Below are 13589 nucleotides of genomic sequence, written 5' to 3' on the forward strand. Positions count from 1 at the left end.
AAGACTACATGTTATGCAGCTCTGAGTGCAGAACATGGGTAAAGATAGTTGTGACTTATGAGTTAAACTACTCTGTTTTGATTTCTTTACATGAAGCATTAAAATATTTAGAAAATACTAAATAAGCGTATTGATTTCTCAAATTATCCATATGAAAATCCTGGGGGGAAAATGGAATTTCCCTGTAGTCTATTTCACACCAAATGCACATTAATGGTACACTAAAAGTTTTCACAATCCCACACAATTTTTTTTTCTGCAGTACATTACTTTTATCCCCTCGTATATTGTAGAGGTTGCCTGATATGTAATCCAATGCGATTCTTTATATATGACTTGTTTGTTATTGATCTCATATCCAGATGGTGAGTTAACGTGATCTGTGATCTTCTGTTTAGGTGCTAACGTGAACAGAGCTACTGCTAACAACGATCACACAGTTGTGTCTCTGGCCTGTGCGGGAGGACATCTGGCTGTTGTGGAGTTGCTGTTGGCACATGGAGCAGATCCTACACACAGACTCAAAGTAACTCACTCAATCTCTATTTGCACCTTTTGGGGCTTTCCTGAGCATAATGGTGCAGTTCATTCGCATCCAAGGGTGACGCATGATGATGGTTTGTGTGTTTGTGTGTTTTTAGGATGGTTCAACCATGTTGATAGAAGCTGCTAAGGGTGGCCACACTAATGTGGTGTCCTACTTGCTGGACTACCCCAACAACATCCTATCTGTACCAGCCCCTGACCTTTCCCAGTTCACGCCCCCATCACAAGACGCCTCTCAGGTATACCCGAAAAAATGTCTTTATTTCATTAATGATTATTCAGATAAATAATCACCTGTAATTAAAACCTTGCTCTTTTCCAGTCACTTAAACCTAACATTTTCTCTGTCACATCAGGTTCCTCGTGTCCCATTCCAAGCTCTCGCCATGGTAGTACCCCCTCAAGAGCCCGACAGAGCCCCATCAAATATCGCCACACCCCCACCCGTCTCCAGCAAAGGTAAACAGTGCTACAAGCTGTCTCACCCAATTATTTTGTTACTTAAATGACATTTCCTCTAAGAGGTTTTGCTGTCAATGTATCCCTAACTTGTTGTAACTCTTACCTTCAATCTTCAAATTCAGGTGCGTCCAAACAGAGACAGGCAGCACTTCAGCCAGGTGTCCCCAGCTCAGTGGGCCGGGGGCCTGAAGCAGAGCCTCTCCCACCCTTCCACTTGTGCCAGCCTCTAGAGTGCATTGTGGAGGAAACGGAGGGAAAGCTGAATGAGTTGGGCCAGAGAATCAGCGCTATTGAGAAGGCTCAGCTACAGTCGCTAGAGCTCATTCAGGGGGAGCCGCTCACCAAAGACAAGATTGAGGAGCTGAAGAAGAGCCGGGAGGAGCAGGTATATTCTGGCTTACTCTCATTCAAATTTATTTTGAATATTAGGTTAAGTGGACATTATTATAGAATCTAATGTACACGTAAATTTATTTTCTCCCCAAGCATAATACTATACCATGAGAATGATAAATAAGGGATATGACTGTCTACTTAGGTGCAGAAGAAGAAGAAAATCTTGAAGGAGCTGCAGAAGGTGGAGCGCCAGCTGCAACTGAAAACACAGCAACAGTTCACCAAAGAGTACATGGAGGCAAAGGGCTTAAAGGAGGAGCAGGAGGCAGGACAAAGCCAGGGTCCAGGTCCAGGGCCTGGGAGTACAATGACTGCTCTGGGGTCCCTCGCCACCACACCATGTGGTCAGGTACTAACTGGTTCTGACACGGATGAAGAGGCTAATAAAGACGGGGAACAAGACGAGCTGCCAGGAGAGGAAGGAGAAGATGTAAGCTTCCCATTTATTTAAATGCTTTTTTTCTTTAATAACGTTAGATATTAAGCATGCTATCTGTGTTTTCAGGAAGAAGATGAGGATGATGATGAGGATGACGATGATGAAGAAGAGGACGGTTCGGAGGAAGAGGCAGATGAAGAGGAGGATGAATTCCCCAAGCTTCCTCAGGTGGGCACCATTCTCTACAGGGATGGGCCCCAACCGCCACAGCAGCCGCCTCTTCCTCCGTCGCCGCAGACCCAACCTCAGCCGCCTCCTCCGCCTCTTCAGGCTGCCTTCGTCCCTATCCAGCCCCTGCCCGACTACAATCCTGCCGACTATCCAGGGAGTACCAGCCCAGAGCTGCAGAGGGTCCTTGTAGGGCAGCAAATGTTGAGTCAACAGCAGCAGGGTCAACAGCTAACTGGGTTAGGCCCAGGAATGATACCTCAGCAGGCTCCAGATGGTCTCATGGTAGCTACACCTGCACAGACGCTCACAGACACACTGGATGACATCATGGCAGGTAAGTGCAAATCTTCTGACAGGAACCTGCTGAAAATTCTAACCGAACGTAGGATGCCACAATCTTAATCCGTATTTTTGGATACGCTTTCTTCTGTTGCAGCTGTGAGCAGCCGGGTGCCCATGCTGAACACTACAACTTCACCCACACCCCTGTCACAGCCGCCCACACAGACGCCCGCAAACATCGCCTCACCCCCTTCAGTTCTGCCCCTGTACCCCTCTGTCGACATAGATGCACATGTAAGATTGAAAAGTAGTTGGCATGAAAAATATTGTCCAAAAAAAAACAAACTATGCAAGCACATGTATAAACAAGCACAACAATTTATCCTGTAAAATATGTTGTCCGGCCATAGACGGAGAGCAACCATGACACAGCGCTGACACTGGCCTGTGCAGGAGGACACGAAGAACTTGTGTCTGTCCTGATCGCACGGGGAGCCAACATTGAGCACCGGGATAAGAAAGGTAAAAGAAGATAATGATGAAAATATGAAAATGTCTAATAACTGTGTGATATGAACAGATGGAAGGTATAAGTTGGATTTGTTTAAAAAAAATGATGTTTCTCTGCAGGTTTTACTCCTTTGATCCTGGCAGCCACTGCTGGCCATGTCGGTGTGGTTGAAGTGCTCCTTGATAAAGGGGGTGACATTGAAGCTCAATCAGAGAGAACCAAAGACACGCCCCTCTCCCTGGCCTGCTCTGGGGGACGACAGGAGGTAAGCGGATCATCTTCCAGAGGACTCTCCTACATTATGTATTTTATTTTTATTTTTTTTTTACATCTTCAAAACACTTTTTTCTGAACAGGTTGTGGAGTTGCTGCTACTGCGGGGAGCCAACAAGGAACACCGCAATGTCTCTGACTACACGCCTCTTAGCCTGGCTGCTTCCGGGGGTTATGTCAATATCATCAAGATACTCCTCAATGCTGGAGCTGAAATCAACTCCAGGTGAGCGAGTATACAGTATTTCAGTAGTTTACTGTACATGAATTTAGGGCTCGAATGTCTCAGGAAGCCCTGAAACCATCTTTTCTTGTAAAAAAAAAAAAAGATTAATTTGTTAAGAGATCACCTGTCAGATATCGGTAGATGAACACACATGAAAGGATATCTGACTGTCCATTCCACTTCCACAACACACACACACCAGTTCTATCTTCCCCCTAGTGGTCCATCAGGTATTAGATGACACTTTAAAAAGTTAACAATATTAAATCTTGTTGCACTTGTGCACATAGTTGAAAAATCTTCAATCTGAAGCTCTGTTTCTGCAGCATCACAATTGATTTTTAGACTTTAACCTCCACATAACTGCTAAAATTTACTGTTAATGTCTTTTTTAGAGTACATTGCAAAATAGTTGCAAATCTTTCTGGTATACAATAATATACAGCAAGTGTATATATCATTTTAGGCTCTAATAAAATGTGTGTGCTTTTTCAACAGGACTGGCAGTAAACTGGGAATCTCTCCTCTGATGCTGGCAGCTATGAACGGTCATGTGCCGGCAGTGAAGCTGTTGTTGGATATGGGTTCGGACATCAACGCCCAGATCGAGACCAACAGAAACACGGCTCTGACTCTAGCCTGCTTTCAGGGGCGGGCTGAGGTTGTGAGTCTGCTGCTAGATCGCAAGGCCAACGTGGAGCACCGTGCTAAGGTGAGGAGTCTTGATCCCTTATACAAGTAGGGATGGCAATTAAGAATTTACAGATTCTGGCTCCATTATTGCTAATCAGTTCGGTTCCTCATCAGTTCTCTTATCAATTCTCAAATTCAACGAAATCAAAGCGGGCTTAAGCAGAAAAACAGGAACTTTTACGCAATGATCAACTTTTGCTCATCAACAGTTCTTATGCAGATGCAAATGTTTCAGCGTGTTGGAGATATTTCCCCCCTTGGATGTGATCAAAGCTCTGAACCCGTTCCAACCGAGCGCCAACCATCTCACTAAGTTTTGTTGCAGTTCCTCAACTGGCCGCTAGAGGGTGGCTGCAAAAGCGAGTCCATCTCCTTTGACTCCATGTTAAAATGTCCCACTTTGGAGCAGAAATAATCATATTTACAGCCTGGTTCAAAAACTACTGGCATTAGTTTGTACCATGCTAGGAGTTTATATAAAGCATAAAATGTATTTCTCATATGATTGTTTGGCAGTCGGCTCAGCCAATAACTGGTTTTTATCACTTCCTTATCTGTAATTGTCATGCTACCGCCCTTCGCAAAGCAACAATTAGTTTGTACGAACCCAGCGTTGGTAAACAACGGTCATATATTAAACGGTATAGCCTGTAAAGGTCTGAGGGCAGATCTGCAGATATTTCGGGCGGGTTTGGCTCAAGGAGCCAGTAACAAAGAAAACTATGATTGCTGTGCAGTGGGCGTGTTCCCGAGGACTTGCTGAGTGACGTGGCTGCGCTCGGTATGAAGCAAAAAGGGCTTCAAAACCAGTCTTCAGAAACCAATAGGTCATGTGACTGAACACTTGGTCCATTGTTATATTCAGTCTATGGTTGCAACTGGCCCCAGTTTTGTCCTTTTTCGTGAAATATAACCAAACTTTGGAGCATTTCTGCCTCGATGCCATGTGGGAAACATTCTGAACCAAAATACGAAGCGTTGTATATCATCACGGAAATAGGTCAGATGTTTTACTGAGAGCCGATTCTCTCAGTAGTTCCATCCACATATTTAAGGGCACATGGCCTTCCACTTACCAAATGTAATTTAGATGTTTGTTTATTATAGATCAACTACCTATATTCTGCAAATGTGACCAGTGTTTTAATGATTAGCGTTTGTTGTATCTTGCTAACTGATTCCTAATTTGAACAGACGGGTCTGACTCCTCTGATGGAGGCAGCCTCCGGAGGTTACGCAGAAGTGGGGCGAGTCCTTTTGGACAAAGGTGCCGATGTCAACGCTCCCCCTGTTCCTTCATCCCGAGACACTGCTCTCACTATTGCTGCCGACAAGGGTCACTACAAGTTTTGTGAGCTTCTTATTAACAGGTGAGTGCTTTTACACTTCCATGTGTTGAATTGTAGTTTTTTTTTTTTTTTTTTTTAGTTGTTGGTTTTATGTTAACTATTTATTGCATGCATTATTGACATTTTCTAATTTAACTCAAGTGTGACATCAAGTACTGATGAAACGGGGGCAAGTAGGTTTTTGGGGACAGTTGGTTATTTATTTTTAATTTAATGTTTATTTAACAGGGACGATACATACAACATTGTCACAAAGAATGAAAAATGTGATGCATACAAGACGTCTAGCTTCAGCTAATTTGCAGTCTTTGTCCCTGGTCAGGCAAAAGAAGGATAAAAGATAATGAATACAAAATACAATAATACAAATACAGTGAATAATGCAGTGAACAGATATCATAAACAAATAAACACAGCCCCAACATTTAGATTAAAAATTGCACAAGTTAAATACATTAAACATTAGTAAAATACTGTACTGACAGTGATTTGAGAGAAGTTAATGTTCGCATTTCTGCTGCTGCTTAAGCCAATGTTTAGCTTTGGCACTAAACATCCTTAATTCTGTTTGGGATTTTATTTCTGGTGGTAAAGAATTCCATAGGTGTGTACCTAGCACTGAAAGGGATGACTGACCAAATGTTGTCCTGCATCTTCTAATTTTACAATTTTGGTTGCTCATGCTCCTTGTCATTGTCCCACAGTTGTCTGCTTTGATAAAGATCTGTATAGATGCAGCCTATTTCCATTTGCTTTTTTATTTATCCTATTTTCCAGTGCTATTGCAGGTTGCCTTTAAGACCTGTATCAATACCTAGGTGGCACTGATTAGCCTTCTCTGTACATTACTATTCTGTAGTTACAATGTATTAAAGTTCATGTCCCCCAGGACAGAGAGTCTGATCTGTGCATGAATTGCCATAAACAAACAGCTGACGTTATTTCTCTCATTCCCTTTCAGGGGTGCTCATATTGATGTAAGGAACAAGAAAGGGAACACTCCCCTCTGGCTGGCAGCAAATGGTGGTCACTTTGACGTGGTTCAGCTCCTGGTCCATGCCAGCGCTGATGTGGATGCGGCTGACAACCGTAAAATTACCCCACTCATGGCTGCGTTTCGCAAGGTTCGTAACTTGGTAAACGTAGGAATTTGTTTCGTGCTGCACTTCAATGAACCTCCAGAAAATAACATCTGTAATTCACATTTTAGGGTCACGTGAAGGTGGTACAGTATCTTGTGAAGGAGGTCAATCAGTTCCCATCAGACATCGAGTGCATGAGATACATCGCCACAATCGCTGATAAGGTATATATTGATTTCCTTTTCGGGACAAGTTATCGGGACAACTTCACAGATGTCATTAGGGTATAAACAAGGGTGTAACTGTGGGTGTTCTCTTCTTTAACAGGAGCTGTTAAAGAAGTGCCATCAGTGTATGGAGACCATTGTCAAGGCAAAAGACCAGCAGGCAGCTGAAGCCAACAAGAACGCTAGCATTCTCCTCAAGGAGCTAGACTTGGAGAAGGTAATACTATTTTTTTCTGTTTTTGCAACGATAAAGTGTTCTGAATAGCTCAAACATTTTTCTAAAGCGTTTTGTTGTATTTAACAGTCTCGAGAGGAGAGCAAGAAGCAGGCCCTGGCTGCCAAGCGGGAGAAAAGGAAGGAGAAGCGCAAGAAGAAGAAGGAGGAGCAGAAGAGGAAGCAAGAGGAAGAGGAAGGGCAAAAAACCAAGGAAGAGTTCTCTGAGATGCAGGACCAGAAAGAGGATTCAGCAGACGGTAACCTTCTTAAACTCCTCCCCCCTCCACTACCACTAGAGTTATCTCTAAAGACTTGAGTTTGCATTGATCATTTGATTAATACCATGATTCTAAATGTTACTGCAGAAACAGACGTTCCTATTGAACCTCCAAGTGCAACCACTACCACCACCATCGGTATTTCTGCCACCTCCACCACCTTCACTACAGCTTTTGGTAAGAAGCGAGCAAGCGTGGCCACTACCCCAAGCACCAATCGTAAAAACAAAAAGAACAAGACCAAGGATTCGGCGCCCAATGAACCCATTATATTACAGGATCCGCAGGTGAGTGCTGCTGTTAATTACTTTGCTCATCTTTGCTGGTTTAAACAGTTCAGTAAACTTGATTGTTCTGCATTTCATTTCAACAGCAGAAGGAACTGGAACGGAAACCAGAAAAATATGCTGATAACACCTGTGAATTTTCTTTATAGGTTGCTCTAGCACAGCACAAGGCTGACAAGAACAAGATCCATGGTGAGCCACGGGGAGGGGGTGGGGGAGTCACAGGTGGCAACAGCGATTCTGACCCCTTGGATAGCACCGACTGTGCCAGTGAGAGCAGCAGCAGTGGGGGCAAGAGTCAGGAGCTCAACTACCTCCCTGACCTCACCTCCTCCGCCTCCTCCTCCTCTTCTTCTTCCTCTTCTTCCTCCTCCTCTTCAGCCCCATCTTCAGGAGCAGCCCAGTCCCAGGCCCTCTTCCCTGGCCCAGAGAAGAGACACTGTCCTCAGCCGCAGACTGACGGCAAAATGGACAGTAAGGTCACAGTCTCCATCTCAAAACCGACGCAAAGGTGGGTCCTGGCTGAAGTCTGTGGTGAAATAGCTGCATTTTAAAGCAGAACAAAGGACTTATGTTCGTGTTTAAAACATCAGCTTCAGTTTCCATTTGGAGGAATATTTACTTTTATGTAGTCTGGTGTTGGTGCTAATTGTCCTCTAACGTTGCCTTGAACGTGTTCCTTCCCTGCAATTACTTCTGTTTCGGTAAAAGCAGACTTTAAACTGGAAAGAGAAAATTAGTGTGACTGAGGAAGACACCAAAATGCGAACCCAGTGCTCTGTTCTGCTTTAAGTTTAACTTTTGTTCTGTTGCAGACTTGTCATTCATAAACGTTCAACCACACATGATGGATTTGTATTGTCACATTATCACATACATGAATGCAAATTGAAGGTAAGCACTGCTGCTACCACTGCTCACTATTTCTGTTTTACCACAGAGCTCCAGATGCAAATGACTCCACCTCCAGCTCTCTGCCGTCTCCATTCAAGACCATGGTTCTTCCTGTCACCTCGCCCAACAGTAAACTCAGCCTCACAAGTCCAAAGAGAGTTCAGAAAAGAGAAGAAGGTTGGAAAGAGGTGGTCAGAAGGTACATTCACAGGTTTTACTCACGTATTCCTAAAAGGAAAATGGTTTTTTCCCCCTTACTTTTAAAAGGCTTTAGCTTTATGTTGGTTGTACTCTGTATTTACTAATGCAAGATGCATGAAAAGAGATAAATATCCAGATGTATATGTCCAGTACATATGCTTGCAGTTAACACAGTACACACCTTAACCGAAACATGTCCCTGTTTGTTTGGTAGATCAAAAAAGCTGTCTGTGCCGGCCTCCGTTGTGTCTCGGATCATGGGCAGGGGGGGCTGCAACATCACGGCCATTCAAGACGTGACAGGAGCTCACATTGACGTGGACAAGCAGAAGGACAAAAACGGAGAGAGAATGATTACCATAAGGTGAGAATTGTGCCATCTGGTGGACTGTTGTTGCCATTGCAGTAATATTAAAACAAATGCATGAAAGTAGTTCTTGGTCTTTTCATGTGAGAATACAAAACCCATTCTTAAATTGTTATCATACATCTGAACATGCAGACTAAAACTGCAGACTAGCTCTACAGGGACTAACTGCTGCAATCATGACTAGTTGATGGGTGAATTTTTGTTTCTCTGCTAGTGTTAATACAGGGTTTCCGCAGGGTTTTAAAAAGTATTAAAAAGTGATAAATGAAAATTGCCAAATTTAAGGCCATTAAAAGTGTTAAATTCAATGTCGGAGGTATTATTTTTTTTAAAATTGGTATTATTTTTTACATTTAAGCAGTCTATTTTATTGTCATTCACAAAGTGAAATAAATGTGAAACATCTGGTCAACATCAATGAGTCTATAAATCTGTTCTGTATAGTGTTCTATAGTTCAAAATCTGTATTAATGTTAAAAGGTCCGTGATTAACACTTAATGTTGTGACCGTTTTTTAAAAAAATCTGAAGGTAGTGAAAAAGGTATTAAATTGGTATTAAATTTAACATAAGGATTGCTGTATAAACCCTGTAATAAGAATAGAAAACAAGCTCATTTTCTGACACTAGTGCTTGAGGTTTTTTCAGTTCACATGAACATCAGAGTCACAGGAAAAAAGGCTAAATGCAGGGATTGAAATTAAGCAGCAAAATCAGTAGCAGATTTTTTTATTTTATGTAAAACCGCAGTGAAACGTGATCAGAAATAACCAGGAGGTGGGCCATACTTGGATTGAGTATAGGTTTTTTTTATTTTTATTTTTTTAAGCATTTAGCGGTGCTGGTTAGCAATTTAAACAACTGCAAAGTTGTGGAGGGAAATGGTTTATTGTTGAAGCGCAGGGAAATATTTTATTACATGGCTGTTTTTGCACTTGTATCACTAAAGTTTACTTTTTATTGTTTCAGAGGAGGCACGGAGTCTACTAGATATGCAGTCCAACTGATCAATGCTCTAATCCAAGACCCAGCCAAAGAGCTCGAGGACCTGATTCCCCGGAATCACATCAGAGCCCCAGGCTCTAAAACGACGTCGACTTCCTTCCCCAGTACTACAGGCGCCACCAGTGGTTCAACTTCTGGCCCAAAGTCTCTGAGCACGTTGGTCACGTCTACCGGCGTTTCGTTCCAACCCTCCTCATCCGTGTCTTCATCCTCCTCTCAGGCTGGGGGAAAGATCGGGAAAGGGCTGTCGTCAAACGTCCGACAGCCTTTCCCAGTGTCTCTGCCTCTGGCGTACGCTCACCCTCAGCTGGCGCTTCTGGCTGCTCAGACCATGCACCAGATCAGACACCCTCGTCTCCCCATGGCTCAGTTCGGTGGCACCTTCTCCCCTGCTGCCAGCACGTGGGGACCCTTCCCCGTGCGTCCCGTGAGTCCCGGCAGTACTAACAGTTCCCCCAAACACAACGGAGGAACCAGCAGCAGCGGGGCCCAGGCCAGACCTAACTCGACCCATAGTGAGCACAGCAGCACAGCCAGCTCAGGAACGACGGTCACAACCACCAACACCCCCACCAGTGCACCCAACACGCCTGCAGCTGCGGCTGCAGCCTCACCTCACACCCCCAACCCCACACCGTATAATCCCCAGCCGAGCATCCCCACTCCTTCCTCTGTCAGGAAACAGCTCTTCGCCCCTGACCCCAAACCCCAAGGTGTCGCCCCTGTGACGGCTTCCGCCACCTCTAGCGGCGGTAATGCAGTACGAGGCACGGGCTCTCCTGCACATTACAGTTCAACCACATCTACCGCTAATGCCCCTCAGCAAGGACCGGGACCTATTTCTCAGCCCCCCATCCAGCTAATGAAAACGGAGTCCAGTCCAGCTGCCCCTCCTGGAAAAGACAAGCCGTCTCTACCTGTAGAGAACCAGCTTGTGTCTGTCAGCGAGAGTATGACCTCTATGGGTTTCAGTTCTCCTGCCATGACTTTAGTTTCCAAGTCAGAACCTCGACAGCAGTTACCTCCCCCTCCCTCCTCAGCACCCTCCACTGAAGCCCCTGCACCCCTCCTCAACCAACAACCCAGCTCTCACCATGCCTCAGTGCCCCCTCCGGTCCTCTCACACAATGTTGCACACCCCAACAACACTGTTCCCCACTTCTCTGCCCCTGCACCTAGAGTGTCCCATCGTATGCAGCCATCAGGGCCTTACTATTCCCTTCCAGAGCAGCAGCAGCAACAGCCGCAGCAGACGCAACAACAGCAGCAGCAGTCTGTGTTCGTACCCTTTAGCGCTCAACAAGAACCTCCAAAACAAAACCAGACGTCCCAGTCAGCAAATGTGCCCCCACAAGTTCAAGGCCAGGCACCAGGATCCCTTCAGGTTTCTGCTAATATGGGGATAATGAATGGTTCCCAAATGCAGCATGTTGCTGGTACAGGAAAGCCGCAGCAGTTACCTGCCAACTTCGGTCCTGCAGGTCTCTTCAATTTCAGCAGCATCTTTGACAACAGCAGCCAGGTATTCTTCACAATATCACTCTGAGTGTCACTAGGGCTGTGCGATTAATCGATTTTAAATCTAAATCGGATTTATTAATCAAAATCGATGTTAAAAAAGGAAAATCGGAAAATCGATTTTCCTTTTTTGCAGCTGGCTGCATTACAGACAGAGCTCGTCTAGTCATCTTTGGTCAAGAAAATTGTAAATGTTGTCACTTTACTAAACTCAAGGAGGATTTACAGTATCTTTCAATTGCACTTCATTCCCAATAGGGAAATTTGTTTGCTATTTTTCTTTAAAAATAAAGATAAAATATTTTAAACAATTTATTCCATTGTCTTTTGTAGTTTTACCAAAAAAATCGAAATCGAAAATCGGGTTTTCAGAGAGAAAAATCTGGATTTTATTTTTGTTCAAAATCGCCCAGCCCTAAGTGTCACATTACATGTTGTTATGACATTTTGATTGTTATTTTAGTTTTATAGTCTTAATTTTGGTTTAAAATGAAATTTCCCTTTTGATGAAATGCATTGCAAGACTGTTGTCATTCATATTTTGGCTGTTCTTCACTTGCAGGTGGGAAACAGTCAGGTCTGGGGTGCGTTACATCTGCCTGCTCGATCACCTCCAGAGCAGTCGTACTCTGCCCCGCCGGCCTACATGGGCATGGGCCAGATGGAGAATATGATGCCACCACCTCCTCCAGACAGCTCCAAGGCCCCTGGCTACCGCTCAGCCTCTCAGAGAATGGTCAACAGCCCCATCGGTATTATTTTACTTCATTAGTTACAGCCGGTATATCAAATAAAGTGGTGAGTATACGTTCACTTGTACTCAGTATTGAACTGTTTGTTTTCTCTCTCTCTGTAGCCTTGACCAGCTATGCCACCAGTATGTCTGGCAGTCCTGTCTATCTGCATGGTCATACAGGAGTGGGAACGCCCTCATTCAGCCGACAGCACTTTTCCCCTCACCCATGGAGTGCTTCCACGTCAGGTACAGGACTGTAATACTTCTTGGTTTTCCCTTTTTTTTTTTTTTTTTTTCTCTTTTTTTTTTTTAGAACAGCATTTTGGATACTTTATTATTTATTTATGTATTTATTTGCACAGTGATAACACAATATTTTTTTATTTTTTTTATCATACAAGGACAAATAATTTGTGCAGGAGAGGAAAAGAAGCCCGAAGGGCTTATAAAAAAATCCTCCCCTCAATACAAAATCACCAAAACAAATCAGTCAATAGCAAAAGAATTGCTTTCTTTTTTCAGCTCCTGCACATGTATTGTCACAAGCATTTTCTATTCAATACTACCTGAAGGGAAGTTGACTTTTATCATCTTATTTATTGAATTTCTTTATCTCCAGGTGAATCCCCTGTCCCGCCTCCCTCCACGGTGTCGTCTTCTGCCCTATCCACCTCGGCTGTAGCTCCTCCGCCCCAGCCGAAACCAGGCAGCTCCTCACAGCAGGACCGGAAAGTCCCCCCACCCATCGGCACGGAGCGATTGGCCAGGATAAGGCAGACGGGTTCGGTCAATCCACCGCTCCTCACAACCAGCTACACAGCATCTGTTGGACAAGGCGGCATTTGGTCATTTGGAGTTGGCAATGCCTCAGGTAAGAGCAAACTTAAGAAGTTCACCCAGCCATCACATACATGAATTCAGTGTCATATTGTCAATTTACTTTTAAAACAAAAAGGCTGCAATGCTCTGTTTTTTGGTACAGAGGCCATGTCTGGTTGGTCCCAGCCCCTGATGAGCAGTCACATGATGCACCCGCAGCTGCAGGCTGAGCAGTCGGCCTTCTCTCAGCACCAGCCCATGGAGCAGGATGACACAGGCATCGCCAACCCTGCTAACAACTACCACCAGCCTCAGCATTTGCCCAACAGTTACATGGACTTCCAGAAGGTAACAAAGCAGTACCTGCATTAATAATTCACCCTGCTACTTTTGTATGTGCGTTTTAATTAGTGGGATGTTTCCATCTGTCCAGGGGATGCCTATGTCAATGTATGGAGGCACCATGATGACCCCTCATCCTCCCATGGCAGAGGGCCCGGGGGGTCCAATGTATAATGGTTTGCACGCAGGTGACCCTGCATGGAGCCCAATCATCAAAGTTGTCCCAAACAATGCAGATAACTCTGACCCACAACAGCAGGTGAGTTC

The 13589-nt window shown here is 44.4% G+C and overlaps 1 protein-coding gene across 8 annotated transcripts in view; it reads left to right on the forward strand.

Moving 5' to 3' along the window:
- Positions 1 to 13589, forward strand: part of ankhd1 (ankyrin repeat and KH domain containing 1) — a 35478-nt gene that overhangs the window by 21149 nt on the left and 740 nt on the right. For 6 of the 8 annotated variants that reach the window (XM_061725006.1, XM_061725005.1, XM_061725010.1 and 3 more), the window contains exons 13-38: positions 399 to 526; positions 642 to 785; positions 903 to 1005; positions 1131 to 1393; positions 1547 to 1834; positions 1910 to 2348; positions 2451 to 2590; positions 2707 to 2818; positions 2927 to 3072; positions 3164 to 3306; positions 3805 to 4018; positions 5194 to 5369; positions 6310 to 6472; positions 6559 to 6654; positions 6758 to 6874; positions 6962 to 7130; positions 7239 to 7438; positions 7588 to 7949; positions 8379 to 8531; positions 8748 to 8897; positions 9872 to 11429; positions 11988 to 12177; positions 12282 to 12407; positions 12781 to 13032; positions 13144 to 13328; positions 13414 to 13581. In XM_061725006.1, the coding sequence (XP_061580990.1) occupies positions 399 to 526; positions 642 to 785; positions 903 to 1005; positions 1131 to 1393; positions 1547 to 1834; positions 1910 to 2348; positions 2451 to 2590; positions 2707 to 2818; positions 2927 to 3072; positions 3164 to 3306; positions 3805 to 4018; positions 5194 to 5369; positions 6310 to 6472; positions 6559 to 6654; positions 6758 to 6874; positions 6962 to 7130; positions 7239 to 7438; positions 7588 to 7949; positions 8379 to 8531; positions 8748 to 8897; positions 9872 to 11429; positions 11988 to 12177; positions 12282 to 12407; positions 12781 to 13032; positions 13144 to 13328; positions 13414 to 13581 (6185 nt within the window). The remainder of the gene's footprint in view (positions 1 to 398; positions 527 to 641; positions 786 to 902; positions 1006 to 1130; positions 1394 to 1546; positions 1835 to 1909; positions 2349 to 2450; positions 2591 to 2706; positions 2819 to 2926; positions 3073 to 3163; positions 3307 to 3804; positions 4019 to 5193; positions 5370 to 6309; positions 6473 to 6558; positions 6655 to 6757; positions 6875 to 6961; positions 7131 to 7238; positions 7439 to 7587; positions 7950 to 8378; positions 8532 to 8747; positions 8898 to 9871; positions 11430 to 11987; positions 12178 to 12281; positions 12408 to 12780; positions 13033 to 13143; positions 13329 to 13413; positions 13582 to 13589) is intronic. The other 2 variants (XM_061725013.1, XM_061725007.1) reach the window with 2 other exon arrangements.

Source organism: Cololabis saira, chromosome 7 (assembly GCF_033807715.1).
Source record: "Cololabis saira isolate AMF1-May2022 chromosome 7, fColSai1.1, whole genome shotgun sequence".
Classification (NCBI taxonomy): Eukaryota; Metazoa; Chordata; class Actinopteri; order Beloniformes; family Belonidae; genus Cololabis; species Cololabis saira.